We start from the raw sequence: 17,846 nt of genomic DNA on the forward strand, positions 1-17,846 counted from the left end.
AAGTTCACAATAAATAATACAGTTATATCTAATGACATTTGAAAGATTAAAATCATCTACATAAATTATCTTAATAACTGCATTTGTTATCACCTAACTGCAGCAACCATAAATCCTTCATTTGTGGAACTGTTAAACAAAGAACAGTATAGGAGAATATGTCTCACAGGCATGCAGTATATGCAATACTATCATGGAGCAGCAAATGATGTGTGATGACAATTATGCTGGCTAAAAAAAGAAAGTAAAAAGGCTGAGTATGCCATATGCTATTGAATATACCATGATTTTGAAAAGACAATGCTTGATAAATGGAGAATGAATAAGTATGTGATGGATACTGAGAGGGTACTCACCATCAACGGTCAATGGCTGTGACTGTACAAGAATAGTAAGATCTTTGGAGTAGTGAGGATGCCCTCACCTTATTTTTATCAACATAATTATTCTAGATCTATCATCAGATTTGATTTTGTCCAGTGGTCTAATGGGATAGAAGTTTAGTCCCCACTGTGCCACATTGAAGGATGGTGGCACTTTGGGAATAATACCCTCTGAATGGATGAGGGTATTTTTCTGGGCCCCATGTCAAACTTTGAAAGGTTATTTTTTTTCAGAGATCAAGACTAGTTCCACATCACTATGCCTGTCTTCCTATTTTATCATGTACTTTCTTATAAACCTTCCTTCCACAATTACATTTTACTGTGATGTGACATCAGCAAAACTGCCCTTATTAGATGTCAAATTGTTTAGGCCAACACCCCTTGTCCTTCCTTTCATTACAGCAGGAATCATCAAAAGATATTCTAGGATATCTGGTTATGAGAGTTAAGTAGTGTTTGAGGATAAAGTTCTATTCATTTTTATCACAATAAATATTGTGAGACTCTCTGTTAGTCCTTACAACTATTGTGAATCTCAAATTTAGTCAAATATAATTTTTCTCAAGCTAAAAATTTGAATGGAAATGAAATAAATGTGACACTTTTTCAGTTACAACCTGAGGCTTCACACTATGACCTCACTTTGGTCTGTTACCCTGACTACTGCAGAATCTCACTCTTGAGCAGTTGGTCTGTCAACTGCCGTGGCTGCCTTTGGCATTTAGTCCCAAGAAAGAAAGGGAGAGTTTCAATCCTTTGGAAGACTATCCATTCCAGGATTCCCTTTGAAGGTATTTTTTTTATTACTTTTCAATCTCCAAAGAAACTGATGGTCTCAGGAAGTGTTTTTATTGTTCCTTCCACGTCATGTGAACTGATGCCTAGCAACAGCATTAGCCTCATGAAACGTAACTCCTGTTAATCATGCTTAGTGCTGTTCCCTTCAAGAAATCAGGGTTTATACTGTCAGGGGACGCATGCTCAGGGCTATAGGGTAGATAAATATCTAGGGAAATAGCTGAGTTATGAGAGAGGTTTTATGTTGTGATTGATCTAGTAGTTTTACCTGTGGTGACAATAGACCCTCATTGGACACAGATCAAATTTAAAGAAAATGTCTTAATAATTCTTTTGTTTTCACAAACATTACAATGTTTCCAGTGTTACTTGATTTTCTTAACATTTAGTTCCAAAAACTTAATGTTTTACCTAGGATAGATTTGAACTTTCAGTAAACCTTACTTGTCTCTGTTTTCATATTACATGAAACAAAATTACAGCTATTTCTGTCATCCTAGCAATGTTTTACATGTGTACATAATACCACCATCTTATGTCCCTCTTTGTCCTTTTAATTTTATTGGTCATTCATTATTTACTGATAAAAATCACTGCACCTGTAACCATCTCCTTTGGAATTCATAGTATGTGATTAGACAGAGTTAATATTTGCTCATGTAAACATTAGTTTTAAAGAAACAAATTGACAAAGAGTCATTAGAAACTGTTGTTTTTATTTCCTTTAGCCCTATTTAAGACAATATCCAAACTAATAGATTCCATTATGGTATTTAATTCATAAGACTTATTTTACTTTAGTGTTATTCAACCCCATCCAAAATAGCAGACAATGTAAAACAGAAGTAATTCAAGGCTAACTTTTATGTGGAAATTTATGTTTAGTATAGTCTTGTCACTTTTATTAATTTAAATATCTACAGATCAGTAAACACTTAGTTTTCAGACTTAAACACTCTACTGTGTCACCGTCATCAGAATTTAGTCAGTTAAAGACACATGGTACAAACAAGAAGATTCTAAGTGATGATTTTCTTTGTGGTGCTTTGATACATAGATCCCATTTTATTTTATTTTTATTCTCCACCAACCAACACACACACACACACACACACACACACACACACACACACACACCACATTAGTAGAGACAAACTTTAGTAGTTGAGATTATGTTTTAATTATATGTCACTGTTTAAATTTAACAAAAAATTGTCCTGTCAATTATTCACCATATCTGCTCTGTTAGTGTTTGACCTGTCCTTGGAAAAACCTTTCTTCTGAGATGGCAGCCCTCAAGGAGAAACACAAACCATCTGAGGGCAGACGTCAAGACCTGTTGCGCCAATGCCCTGTGTTGCTCAGAAAATTCTGGAGACAGAAGAAATGCCATCTCTTCTTGTTCCGTGATGTTCTGGTTGTGTCTAACAGTGTGTATGTAATTATGGAATCATTTTCTCACTAGGAAAAGACTGCCTCTCAGCCGTCCTTATTGTCCAAAAATATAAAGGTTCCCTATTCTTTTGATTTGGTAAATTTGTTAAAAACTAACTAGTGAAAGTTATGTTCTGTCATCAACTCCTGGAGAGAACACAATCAAGAATGAAGAAAGAACCAGCCATGGTCACACATGCCATGCTGGCTGATTGAGGAAAATTGCAAGCTTTAAGAACTCATCACCTACATAGAGAGTTTCTTTTCCTCGAAATTAAAGACGTTTTATGACTGACAGGGATTGTCTTCATTGTCTTGTATTTGAATATAAATGTCCCTTGTACGGACATAAAGGTAGCAATGTAAACATACCTTGTATAGACATAAAGGTAGCAATGTAAACATACCTTGTATAGACATAAAGGTAGCAATGTAAACATACCTTGTATAGACATAAAGGTAGCATGCTGCCTTACTGGTAAGAAAGTCATGAAACTGGTCCTTTTGCTCTCAAAAACCCAATATAAAAGATAACAGCTCTGTAAATGAAAGAGAGCCAAATAGAGAAAAACAGGAGACTTATTCTACCGAGTTTTTACCAGTAGAAAATATGGAGGTGGATACAAGCCATAGGGCCCAGCTGTAGTTTGCTATTGGGCTGCCTGGGTTATGATCCAGACTCTATTCCTTTGCCTATCAACCAATCTTAGAGTTGCTCAACTACAGTGTCGGTCTAGGGTGGGTGAGTTGATGCAATTATTAGAGGAATACTGAAAATAATGACCTTAGAATATTTGAGTCATATAGAATATGTGGCTATTGCTCAGAAGTATTTTGAGATAGAATATAAACTCCTTGTCTTTATTCACCTTTCCTGATTTTGTTTTTCCAAAAAAGAGGAGGACGTTTTAGGCCTTCATCAAATAATGAGGAGAATTTTTGAAATAGATCTTCTAGACTGATATATGTGGAGTTTGAAAACTTTGCATTTTAAAAATGCATAATACAGTAGTATTAAACTCCTTAAGGTCATAAAATACCAAACAAACTCTGACTTTTTGGAGTAGTGGGAAAGGTATATTAAGTTTGGACCTGATATAAGCTTCCCTCGGCACAAACTTTTTTGAGAACCTTCTGCTGTGGGATGAGCTATGCCTGGATGATAGAGATGGATCAGTCCACCTTGCTCTGTGGAAGGAAGGACATGGTCACACGATGAAAAATTCCAAACAACTGAAAGAGCAAACTGACAGAGTTGCCTGATTCCCTTCCTAGGCATAAGATGAAGTTTAAGATAAAATACATCATCCCTCTGAATTTCTTCTGGGTGAGTAACTATGGGCAATCAGGAAGAGCTGACCACAGTGCTACTAGCAAGTCCATCGTCCTGCACTGGTCCAAGAAAAGAGTTGTGGCCACCTTCAGGTAAGACTACCAGCTTGCACCAGCATTTTCACACTATAGACTGTGAAAATCTAGGGTTACCTTGGTCCTGTCTAGCACACAAGGAATATATAGATGTCTCAGAAGTTTTTTAAAATGAGAATCCATTTTCATTTGACTGTGCGGGGGCTGTTGACTTGCTTTCCTGTCACGGATCGGCACTGGCTTCCCCTGTGCTTTCGTCTACACAGGCTGCTCTGTATATGTCTGTAAATCGATCAAAAGTGGGACAGAGTGAAAGAGGTTCCTTGAACTTTGTGCAGTTGGTTTTCAACACAGTGCCATAAGCCACCTGCTCTGGAAGTGGGAGCTGTCTAGGTTCTGCAAATATGTGGACAGTGCAAGAATTTGCCACACTCTTATGATCTACTATTATCTGAGCTTTAAAGCTACATGAATTATTTTTTTCCCAGCAATATTAGGTTAGTCTAAATTAGTTTGACACATTCATATTTATTCCCAAATGGATTTTCTAAAGAATAGTGTTGAGTTGTGCAAATAATCATATTGCTGAATGCTCAGACCCTTGCATGTCTGTTTAGCCACATATAAGGTTTAGTGTCTACAGTAAACATGTAAGGTCTGGTGTCATCAGACAAGATCAGGGCTGGTTTGTGTTGTGTAGGTGAGTTTTCCCACATACCTCCTTCTGTAGCATGATAAAAGGGACTTTGGCTATGGATCCAGGACCTGCTGAGTAGATCTATTGGATGCAAAACATCTATATGGCCACTCTTGACTCTGTGTTCAAGCAAAAACCAACATTCCTACTTGTTTTCTACACAAAGAGTTCATGTTAATTTGTTTCCTCATTCCCTCACCAAAATCACCCACATCACTCAGAGATAAATCAGCTCACATAGGTAGATTCGAGTATACAGAACTTTCTAGATTCTTGCAGTTGACATTGGAACTCCGTTTCCACAGTATTTGGGGAAGAGCTTCATGGATGTGTCATTTTCTTCATATCTTTTTTTATCTATTGATTGAATCATTGGAAATTAACAGTCGTTAGTATTTGTCACAGGCTGCATATGAGAGGAAGTAATTTTAGTTAAGGTTGTGTGAAACGTTCCTTGTGAGCATTTCCATAAAACATTTTATGAGGGATGTGAAATGTGAATTTATTCTTAGAGAATTTAGAGTAGTTAACTTTCAACTAAATATGTCCTAGGCTTTCTCATCTATGTGTATCACCAATGCCTTTAAGTTTTCTGCTTCATCTCTTTTGTAACTTCGTGTTATTAGATATGCTGTCCACATACATATGAAAGTTGGGGCTTTTGGCATTGTCAACACCTCTGGTATAGCTGTTTACAAACAGAATAGAGGTGGAAAGTTAATGGTAGAAACAGGAATTATGCCAGTCCTTAAGGAAGAAGCCGTCCATGGTACCACAGAAAGTTGTAAAGGATTTTCCTATGCCTCTCCAGCCCCAATCGTGGGTGTAGAACCATGGAAAGGGGAAAATGAAATGTCTATGCATGATTGTCTTAGAAGCATGAATCATAATTTTCAGAAAGTGAAAACATCTGATATACTGAAATAATAAATGTACAAACAAAACATGGTCCAGGGGTGTGGACAAGGAGAATAAGAAAAATAGTGAATGAGGTTAGGGTTTGCTGTTTGAAAAAAATAAAGCATGCTTCAAAATAATGTTGATGATTACTTGACAGTGTGAACATAGCCAATGCCACTGATGGAAAAATTTATAGTACATGCAGTTTAATAAATTTCCAAAAATGTTAGTGAGAGGTACAACCATTTATTAGGCATTTTAATGATAGCTTTAAATACTACAGTCCAATCGTAGAGGACTTATTAGAAATTAGCACCAAATGAATGATCAAGATGAGTTTCGCAGAAATGATAGTAGGAACTAATGTCTCACATTTCAACTTTATAATGTGTGAGAAAATAAATCATTCTTCTTCTCATTGGTCTTCCTAAAGAGCTACGTGTGCTCTATTCAAATGCCAATTGCTTTACTTGTGATTTAATGTAAATAATCACATCATTCTATGTAAACACAACCTCAATGTTTGGACTTAATTATCCCTTTATACATTAAAAAAAACCCAAAGCTTAAATTCATTTTTAGTCCAGCTATGACCACACTAATCTTGTCCCATAATTACCCTGAAGTCTGTAAACTCCCTACCAATCTCCCCTCTAGTGAACTTCCTGTTATGTAAGGTAGCAAGTGAAAGAACAGGTCACAAACAAATCGTGCAAAGGGTGCAATTTACACCTGATCAGTTGGTAAAAACTGATTTAGAACATTTATGGGAGGAATAATCTCAAAACTCTTAGCATAAATATTGCCTAAAGTCTATTTTTTCTCACTTTTTACATCATAGGTCCCTTGACGAGAAAGAACTATGGTACATAGTCCTTCTAAGGTATTTTCCAGTGTTCGTATCTGATTTCATTAGTGATAAAGAAATGGTAGTCTCTGCAGCCCAGTGACCACAGAGCAACACCCTTTTCTGTAATAGAATTGTCAGGCTCTCTCTCTGAGCCACTGCTAGATGCTCTCTTCCTGCTGCTACAAGCTGTTAGTTAAACTGCATATTTTGTTCAATTGTTTTATTTAATTATTTTCATTTTTCATATCGACCCCAGTTCTGCCTTTCTCCTTTTCTCCCAGCTCCTCACCTCCCCCTCCCTGCCCCCATATTCTCCTTAGAAGGGATAAAGCCTCCTTTGGGTAGTAACCAAGTCTGGCATACCAAGTTGAGGGAGGACCAAGCCCCTCCCACCTGAATCAAAGCCAAGCAAGGTTTACCACCACAGGAAATGGGCTCCAAGAAGCCAGTTCATGCACCCATGATACGTCCTGGTTCCGTTGCTAAGGGTCCCCCAACAGATCAAACCGTGTAACTGTTACCCACATTCAGAGGACCTTGTTTGGTCCAAAGTAGGTTCCCCAGTTGTGAGTCCAGAGTCCATGAGGTCCCACTAGCTCAAGTCAGCTGTCTCTGTGGTTTTCCCCGTCATAATCTCTACCCTACCTTGCTCATATTATCCCTCTTTCTTCCCTTCAACCTAACTTGAGGGGCTGAGCCCAGTGTTTGACTGTGGGCCACTACATCTGTTTCCATCAGTTACTGGATGGAGATTCTATGGCGACAATTAGGGTAGTCACTAATCTGATTACAGGGGAAAACCTGTTCGGGCATCCTCTCCACTACTGGCTAGGAGCCTTAGTTGGTGCCATTGTGGATCCTGGGAATTTCCCTAGCACCAGATTTCTCACTAATCCCATAATAGCTCCCTCTATCAAGATATCTCTTTCACTACTCTTCCTTTCAGTCTCTCCCCCACTAAGCCTTCTTGCTCCCTTATGTTCCCATCTCCCATCTCCTCCCTTCTATCCCCTCCCAGTACCTAGGAGTTCTTAACCATTTCTCCTTCCTGGGACCCTCTGTGTGTGTGCCTTTTATCGTTCTCCTTTTTATCTAGCTTCCCTGGGGATGGTAGATTGCAGCCTGGTTATTCTTTGGTTTATGTCTAATATCCACTTATGAGTGAGTACATACTGGGTTTGTCATTCTGGGCCTGAGTTACCTCACTCAGAATTTTTTTCCCTAGCTCCATCCAAAGAATCATCAGGGAAAAGCAAATATAAATGACTCTGAGATACCATTTTACACCTATCAGAATGGCTAAGATGACAAAACACTGATGACAGATTATGCTGGAGAGGGTGTAAAGTAATGGAACACTCCTCCAATGCTGGTACAAGTGCAAACTTGAACAACCACTTTGAAAATTATTATGGTGGTTTATCAGAAAATTGTGAATCAACCTCACAGCCCAGCAATATCACTCTTGGTGTCATATACCTAAAGGATGTGTAGTCAGTCATACCCCCAAAACATTTGCTCAACCATCTTCATAACAACATTATTTGTAATAACCAGAGCCTGGAAACAACCTAGATGCTCCTGACCCAAAGAAGGGATTTGTGGTACACTTACAAAATGGAGTACAACTCAGCAGTAGATAAAGCAATGACATTCTGTTCACATGTTGAGAAGGTTCTGGTTTCCATGATCATTCTTTCCTCCTCTTAAGCCTGCACATTGGTGTAAAAAGTTCTCTCCAGACATCTGTTAGATTCACTCTTCTTGGTAGAGGTTACTCTGTCCTGCATTTCATACACACTCACAGCACCTGAAGCTAACTATCCTGGAACTAATGGTTTTGGTCCTTTCCGTATAGGCCAAACTTTTGCTGTCAAGATTTCCTTCCTAAACTCACATCTCACAACAATCTGCGATCTTCCAAGCCAGATCTTTTTGATGAAATATTTTCACCTGTTTCTCAATCTACATTTCATTACTGAGTTTACACATTGACAACAGATTATACAAGACAACAGATGAGAATATTGACGATAATTGACTTGAAGGCAAGCTACTGGTCCTTCACTTTACTGTGCTTTTTTGTTGCTTTTGAATAGACGCCTTTCTGAATCCTTGACGATTAAGAGAAAGGAGATTGCATGGCAGCCATTCTCCAAGGACATTCCAGGCTCAGCCAGTGCATGTGCATGTAAGATCAAAACAGACATTTGGTGATGTACAGGCTGAAAAAGAAAGGGAGAATGATGAGGGATAATGTGGGGGGGGGGCAAAAAAGAGAGGGAGATGGAGAAGGAAAGATTAAGATTTTAGATAGTATGATGTGGAAAATGTGTATGTGTTTGTCATGTATATGCCTTTGTACATGTGAAAGGTACTAAGAATATTATATAGGAAGACTAAGTTGAGTTAGCTACAGTTCCTAAACTTAAAATAAGTAGTTCAGAGCAAATTACGAATGCTGCAGAATTTAATTTCTAAAGAACATGTGATTTGCTAAGATTAAAGCATTTTGTTTATTCAAACATATTTATAAGTATACAGGTAGAGAGAATACCACATACTACTGTTACATATTTACCTATTTGATAATGTTTTCCCCCTTTATCTTGTCCTTGACTTTTTCTTGCTCTTTGACTCTCTCTGTGCATTCCTACCCCTGCTTTTGAAGATCAGATACATGATCATGGCTCTATATTGTGCTCTCCTTGGGAATTTTCTAGACATAAGGATATTTTTCTATATAATGGCAGTTTAATAATCACATTTATAAATTTAACATTGCTGTGTGTGTGTGTGTGATTGTGAGAGCACGGTGTTGAAGATAAAATTCAGAAATTCACATATGCTAGATAGTTATTGTCACACTTAATTATACACAAAACCATTAAAGTAACACATCTGTTCTTCTAATTCTTATCTTCTCCAATGTTGGCCTCTTTCTAAAACACGTTTCACTGGCAGTCAGCCATTGCAGTTAGCTACTATTTTGAATTTGGAGTGTTGAAAGGTTTTTTATTTCTAGCAGAATACCAGGATCAAATCAAGCAGAGAATATTGTTGTGTAAATACAGGTGTTTTTCACCTTTTAAAGTGCTATTTTGTATTTAATATAACGAGTGTCAATATGATGCAATCTTTTGATATTGCACTAGTTCACAGAGATGTTGATAATATTTTAGTTTTATCTCATTGTTTTGTCTGACACAACAGCTTGAGGCTGCACAAAAGAATACTGAGGAAGGACACATGTAATATGTAAAGTGTTTTATGGCAAATAACATAGGCCATGAAAATGTTCTCCCCTGTTTTTCTATATCAGATTTGTTTCCAGTGGGAACCAGTGCAGACCCTTCTGCAAGTAGGTGTTTCTAACCAATGCCTGCTTGATTTAATCTACGACAAATACTTTTTGTAGAGCGTTGCTCAAGCAAAATCAACTTGATACCTTATAAAACTTAATTTAAATGAAATTCTCTTAAAAGAAGTATTTCTAACGATTTTTATCCAAGAATCTATTTCTTTTATATTTTTTTCTTGAAATAACTTTCTATACAATTTTGTGTACTTCAGGTGATTGGTAGAAGATATTTCTTCAGCTTTGTTGTCATGTGGAAAAGAGTTTATTTCTCCATTATTCATGAGATATTAAGATATTTTCAATGAGCACAGAGCATTGTTCTAAATTTTTCATTTTTAGGATTCATATTCCTTTGTGTTTCTTTGTTTTCCAATGAGCAGGCAACTATGATTCTCAATAAATGAAAATTTTTACTTTCTTTGTTCAGTCTCCACTATTTTCTCTTTGTATTTTGTCTACCAAGGTTTCGACAAATCTTTGAACTGCTTCTCTACTTCAATACACTTAACACAAATCTGCAATAATTTGGGCAAATTTGGGGCATGTTTAGCCTTTTTATCACAGTGGTTTTTTTCATGGTTTTCTTGCCTGTTCTTAAAATTTTTTGAGTGTTGTTCATAGGTCACTAATGCTTTTAATTCTTTATCTGTAGTTGGTAATGATTTTTACATCATTATTTTTATGTTCATTATTTGATAACCTAATAAAATTATACAATGAATTTTGATCATATTCACCCCAATCTCCCTATCTCATGTCCCTTATTTATTTCCTAATGCACCTGATTACTACCTACCTTACTACCTTTCTTCTTCTTCTTCTTCTTCTTCTCCTCCTCCTCCTCCTCCTCCTCCTCCTCCTCTTCTCCTTCTTCTTCTTCTTCTTCTTCTTCTTCTTCTTCTTCTTCTTCTTCTTCTTCTTCTTCTTCTTCTTCTTCTTCTTCTTCTCTCTCCCTCCCTCCCTCCATCTCTCCGTCTATTCCTCCTACCCTCTCTTTTCTCCTCCCTCTCTTCCAGTTCAGTAAGTGAGTTATAATCTATTGGTTGAGCATTTTGACTTAATCTTTTATCTTGTACAGGTAATGATAAGATTAGTACACTCAGGTTTGCAAAAGACACAAGACAGCATTTCACAAAATAACCAGAAATGTTTTGAATTATTTACTTACACTGTACCCTTAATTTATTGTCATCTCAATTATGCTATTTAAAATATTCAAGGTCTGTTTTTTAAGACAAAACAACTTAAGGTTTGTGGGTTTATTTTTCTATTTATAGCCTTTTCTAGCATATTTTGGCTTAGAGTATATTTCCTTCATAACATTTAGAGTAAATTTAATAGTTGATTATTACCATAATTTGAACATGTAGGCTGTCATGAGATTGGCCTTAAAGCTTTAGAATTACTTTTATTTACCTGTTTCATTATAGGTAAAGTAATACTTTAGCTCGTAAGACTGCAATTGTAGCTCCATTTTAATATCCTTTAATACGTTCACACAAATTTTGTTAAAGTTTTTGTTTTTTTCAAAGTGCCCTATTTCCTGAAACTTTTTTGTTTTCTTGACAATAACACAATTAAGAAATGCAAAAATCCTTGGAAATATTATGTGAATCTTCAAGTGTTCCAAAAGCCATGGAAACAAATTATCTTTCAACCATGAGAGTTGGATAATGCTCAACATATCGAAAGAATTTTTTGATGTAAATACTTACTCTTAAGTTATTAGAGAGGTTTTACACAGTAATGAAAAATCAGATGTATTTATATTGTTTCTCTCTCCCTCACTGTCTTTTCCTCTTCTCCCTCTCTTTCCAGATGTCTCTTTCTCTTTTCAGTATGTTTGGTGATATATGTGCACAGGCACATATGTAACTGAATACATGTCTGTGCCAAGGTGTCTATGTGCATACAAGAAAACAATAGGCATATTTTTAGTAAATTGTAAAGAGCATTTGCTTGGAATGTGGTATGTTTCTGGAAGCATTTCTTAGTACTACACACAGTAACACACACAGACACTCACAAACACACACACACACACACACACACAGAGAGAGAGAGAGAGAGAGAGAGAGAGAGAGAGAGAGAGAGAGAGAGAAAGGCAGGCAGAGAGAGAAGAATGTTGAAAGAGCCAGACATACAGACATAGATAGAGATTAGGACTTATCAGCATATCCTAACCTAGACTTCCCACTTTTCTCCTTAAATAACACTTCTACAGAGACACCTACTGATGTCATTGCCTGATCCAGAGGAAGACACCCACGTGTCCTTTCTGGGTAAATAAAATGTCCTTTGTGTTGAGAAGCTGGTGTCTTGCTGTGTTCTGTACAATCTGTGGTGCCCCTCCATTTGGTCCTATGTCTCTGAATGTGACTGGAACTGATTTACGTAATCCTCCACCCAATTATTGCACTGTCTAGACTGCTTAGTGTCTGCTCCCTTCACCCCAAAGAAGCAAATTGGTGAAATGTTTGCCTTACTAGCCATCCTAAGCACTCTCCACAACATTGGGTGATGACAGCTTAGTGTCTTTCCCACTCTCCCTTGTGGAAATGGGGAGAATACACCTCATAACAGGCTTTTCTGGGCAAGTCAGACTCCCTTGGATGGCTGGCAGACACATTTCATTCAGTTCAGCTTGACTGGTAGTATTTCTTTTGCTTTTGGATGATGTTCAACTGGAATCCAGTGTCCCAAAACTCCATCAACAGGTCAATGACTTTCTTCTGGGACTATTGTTACCCCTAATTGGTGATGGGTCTTGGGTAGCAATCCCTCCTCTCAGAGGCCCACCATGGCTGTTCCAGCTGTATAGCTCCAGGAACTTACTGGAAAAACTCCCTGCTAGAGCTTGCTTGTTCCTGGAGTTTACAATGATCACTGCTGCTGCAGTTACATTCACTCCTTCCCACCCTAAAGCTAAGCTGTCCTTTCCACTTTTGGTCCCATGGATGAGCAACCTCCCTATGGCCATCCTTCCCCATCATTAGTCATCTTCTCTCCAGCCAATTCTCTCTCCCCAACCATACCACTCATGACCCAACTCGGGCTGGGGTTCACTTTGTACTCTTCCAGATGTCTCTACCTCTGACAATGCTCTCCCCCTCCTCTCCCTCTGCTTTTATGTCCATTCTCCCCAGAGTCTGTCTACTCTGCATGCCCAAGCCCAGCAAGGAGAGTTCAGTGATCAGCATTACCATAGAGCAGCCCTCAACAACTGGTATTACACAAACTGATGATCCCAAAATATCTTATATTTTGCTTCCAACAGCTTCTCATGTCAGATTTCAACTCTTAAAAAGCTTCTAACTTCTACCTTCTCAATTTTTGCGCAATACATTTAGTGACATACACTTTTTAGCTTTCTATGTGTTTTCAAGGGTAAAGCCTAAAATCAAATATACTTACTAGATAGATGGTCCTCAAACACTTCAGGGATCTACTAAACATGGCATTTAAAATGTATAAGATTCCGAGTAGAGAGACAAATGCCCACTCCTGGAAGAACCCTATGTCTTCAAGTAAGATACAAGGGGCACAATTTCTCCTCAATTGTGGTAATACAAACCACTGAGTTAAACTGCCTCATGCCTCTCCTGCTGCCTGAACACTACTCAAACTGTATACACTATTGGGTTGATTGCAGTCAAAGGAAAAACGTGCTCTGTGTGGCAACTAAAGATTAAATGTTGTCCTGTATAACAGTTGAAGACCTATTATCACTCTCCAGCCATCAAGATCATGGAACCGCAGGTCAATCATCTAGGTAACTGGGTTTCTGTTATCTTAGTTGATGTGTAGGTAATTTAGATAATATTTCCTACTACAGTTTATCCTCCTTAGATTTCTGACAATTGCAACCAACTGTACTAAACTCACCCACACCGACCGATCTCTCTCCAGGAGCCTCACTTCTTGCTTCTTATGTCAGGTACCTTATCATGTTCCTCCTAGACACCAGGGCCACTTTTTCAGTATTAAGAAGATTCTGGGGTCCCTCTCACTCTCCTTCATCCATAGTCAGAATACATGACCAGTACTCTGGCCTCCTCTAGACCTCTCTACTAACTTGTTCTTTCAAAGGCTTCTTCTTTTCTCATTCCTCTCTCCTCTTTTCTTTATGCCTATTCATTTACTAGGAAGATTTTTCCGTTCCAAATCTTGTCTTCTATTCCAATAACAGCTCCCAAGGTACCTCTGCATCCTTCCTCCTAATTTCTTCAATCTCCATCTGTCCACTCTCTCACTCTCCTACTCCTCAAAACCCCTCATGTCCTCTGCCCTTTTTTTTAGTCAATCCTACTGTATAGGATACCACATCTCCTCCCCTTGCTGTACATCATAAATGCCTTTCTAATACACTTACAGGCCCTTCTGCCTATGTTGGCAGAGGCTGTTCTTTCTTTTGTTCCTGGCTGCTCAGACCTAAAACAATTACGCAGAAACTATATTAATTGCAATACTGTTTGGCCAATAACTTAAGCATATTGCTAGCTCGCTCTTATATCTTAATATAACCCATTTCTATTAATCTGTGTATTGGTATGAGGTTGTGGCTTTCCAGTCAAAGTTTTAGTATTTGTCTCCTCCAGCAGCTGCGTGGTGTTTTACTGACTCTGCCTTCTTTTTTTCCAGCAGTTTAGTTTTCCTGCCTAGCTCTGCTCTGCCCTATCACAGGCCAAGCCAACTTCTTTATTCATTAACCAATAAAAGCAACACGTATACAGAAGGATTCTGACATCATCTCCCCTTGTGTTTAAAAAAGAAAGGTTTTTAACTTTAATGGAGTAAAATTATATACAAAAAATGGTTATCAAGCAAGAATTACAGCTAAAATACTTATGCCTACTTTATCTTTTAACATAACTAAGAAAAACTATAATTATAACTATCTTCAGCTCCATCAAAGACCCTGGAAGGATATAATATTATCTAAGTAACCGGAAGTGCAATGTAAGCAACTTCCAAAACTCTAGAATTGACAGAGACAACTTGCTACCTGAACAGTAATCCTGTCTTCAGCTTTCAATACAGAGGAGGTACCATTGCTGTCAGTTCTGGGACTAACAGGTAAGAACTGCGCTCACTACTTTAACTCTGAGAAGACCATAAACCCTCATTATCTGAGTAAAAGCTAAATCTGCCATGCAGTGCAAACTGAGCGTCTTGGAAATACCTCTGTGTATGGCGGTGGGAATCCACAATGCTCCCCTGTTTATGCACTCCTAGCAGACCAGATCCTGCTGCCTGCCCAGGCAGGGGGCGCTGAGCTGTGGGCATTGTCTCAGCTACATTTCTCCTAACCCTGAGCAGATATACAAGCACCTTGACCCAAAGTGTGTGGTTTGCCACGTGGGTCAGCCACAATTGGTGGGACGCCATTATGTAAACCCTAATATCCCCTAACATTAGCCAGTCTCGGAGACCTCAAACTCATCATTCAGTCTTTCCTATCCAAGTGTTTTTTATGTTCCACCTCTTCATCCTACAATAACCCTGAACACATGATATCATTTGTTGGGGACTGTGGACCCCCAAACCCTGAATTTCCTGCCTGAGTAAAGAACTTGCTCTGAGCATGAGACCCTCAGGAGTTCCTGATGGCAGGAAGTGGTTTCTGGTGGGCTTGCAGCTAAGAGTTGGGGTGTGGCCTTGAGTCAAGGAGACCCTATATAAGCTGCCCAGGAACACAATAAAGGGGCATTCTTGGGCATTATTGGCTATCTCTGTGTGTGTGCTTCAATTTTCAAGCCCTTGCCCAACTCGCAAACCTTACCTTAGAGTGTAGAGCAGGCGTTGTGCTACAACCATTCTCTACCTACATACCATATTTCACCTAAATGCCAAATCCCTTATATCCTTTCTCCAAACCTACCTGGCTCACCCAGTTAGAATTCTACCCCATCATACTCCTTCCAGCTGCCCAACTCAGGACTTAATGACTTTTATACTTTCCTCTTGAGACTCTTCATCTTCTTCCTACCTCCTCCCTCACTGACCCCACCTTCAATCCTTTAGATTAATGACTCTCTTTCCTTGCTCTTTACCCTTGAACAGCAAGAAACAACCAGAAATATTGATGCCCACTTACCCAACACCCACTGAATCAATAATAAAACAAGTTTTAAATAAAAAGCTCCCTAAGAGGCCCAAGCTTTACAAACATCATACCAGCAGGTGCTGCCTTTCCACTTCCTTCTTCCTTGCATAGACATTAGATTACATTCCTAAAGCTAGCTATCAAAAGCATTCCTTTATTTAATCTCTTCCTTATGACTAACTCATTCCTGAGGCTGATAACCAAGGTCCAAAAATCCAAATTCAATTTTTTTTTCCTACATGACTAACATGTCCAATCAGGTCTTACCAACTCATTCCAACACAGATTACCTCCTTTTTCTCTGGAAAAGCCACATCTACATAGATACATACTGCTGTCTTTTCCCAATACAGAAGCATCCCCCATGTCCTGACCAGCGTAAATACAACCTCATTTTTCAGAGAATTTGGTGTGTGAATGTGTTCTGTGTTCATGCCAGTACCCCTTCAGAATGAGGAAATTAAATTTTAAGGTGATGTGTCATGCAAGCACTGAAAGGAAATGTTTTATGAAGTCCTTCCCTCTGGATTTATTTCAGTACAGACAAGGATAGGGAGATGGTCTTTTATTTCCCCTTTAGGTACTATCTCCAAGAGGTTATATCTCTTACTGAAGATATATCTGATAGTTCAAAAGTAGGGTGCATAATAAATACTCCTGCATATATATCTATGTTATTATGGCAGTAGCAACTAGCTTGTATCAAGTCTCAATTTTATCAGTGTCCTTCAGGGTATTTTCTGCACATTTTCTTCCTAGTTCTGTGAGGCAGAGCCTAAACGTGAGATGCCTTGGTAAGAGAAATATATAGGTACTGTGTTCATTCTTGGCAGAGTCAGAGTGGAATTTCAATTCCTAAATTTGACTCTCTTTATACAGTGAATATTTAATATTCATGAAGCCTGATACACAGAAAATTCTCTTTCCATAATGGATTTTACAATTATAATATAAGGAGTCAGTCCTAAGTATCTTGACTTTTTACTAGAGCTGCACACGTGCTTTCTAACTAAATAAATTTATACTGTGATGAAAGCACAGCTTAGGGGAAGGAAAACTCTCAAAACATTCTCCTCTTAGCCACTCATCTATCATTAATGATAACTCATGGAGTTGGGTTCTAACTCACATGACTTCTCAGACTCCCACTTTCTTATGCAAGTTGCTATCTATTATGTTTATAATGCAACAACTATTTTAATTTTTAGATAAACATATTATAATGACAGTCTTACCAGGGTCATGTGATATAAAGGTCAAAAACCACAGTAAATTATTTACACAATTGCTTTACAGGCAGTGGAATCTGGGTGACTAAAGCCCATAAATAAAGTGGATTAGAGTCTCATGGCAATAGCCAACATTATTCTGAGACTCAGACAATTCATATTCTGAGGATTAAGAAAAGTCATATAAGTAAAATCCTCATGAGTTGAATCTGCCCCCAATGACAAGGACCATCCCTGGACCATATTCCCATTAGTGTCCGCACTACCAGAAAGGAAGCTTTGCTTGTATAGAATGAGTAATGATAACATAATAACTAATTATGTGATCATGTGCTTTATTTTATAGTCATTCGTCTGTGCTTCTCTATTGCCTTTATATGTAAGAAGAACAAAATTTGAGACAGTTACCACCAATGATGGGAATGCTTAAAAGTGACTTCCAAGTTAATTAAAATCTACTTCTTTTAAGATCCACGTATGTATACAAACAGGAACAGAAGTTACTTGATCATGATAAATTTAAACCTCATATTTTGTCACATACTCTGTTTTGAATGGAGGGCATTTAAGATAAAATATAAATGTATATTGAGAAGTTTTCTTGAATTCTTGCTTAAATTTTATCTGGACAGAAATTCATAACAATAATAATATATTTTAACTGATTCACTAGACAGTAAGATTCTTTGTTGCAATAAATAATAATTAATGAAGATG

The 17,846-nt window shown here is 37.9% G+C and overlaps 1 protein-coding gene across 1 annotated transcript; it reads left to right on the forward strand.

Moving 5' to 3' along the window:
- Nucleotides 1-1,043: 1,043 nt before the first annotated feature.
- Nucleotides 1,044-12,104, forward strand: LOC125414853 (rho GTPase-activating protein 20-like). Its single transcript, XM_048456986.3, has 6 exons — nucleotides 1,044-1,177; nucleotides 2,434-2,618; nucleotides 3,894-4,043; nucleotides 6,425-6,466; nucleotides 8,533-8,624; nucleotides 12,019-12,104. Coding segments are annotated over exons 2-6 (435 nt in total). The 5' UTR covers nucleotides 1,044-1,177; nucleotides 2,434-2,469; the 3' UTR covers nucleotides 12,021-12,104.
- The last annotated feature ends 5,742 nt before the right edge of the window (nucleotides 12,105-17,846 follow it).

The sequence above is a fragment of the Myodes glareolus genome, chromosome 17 (assembly GCF_982192425.1).
Source record: "Myodes glareolus chromosome 17, mMyoGla1.1, whole genome shotgun sequence".
Classification (NCBI taxonomy): domain Eukaryota; kingdom Metazoa; phylum Chordata; class Mammalia; order Rodentia; family Cricetidae; genus Myodes; species Myodes glareolus.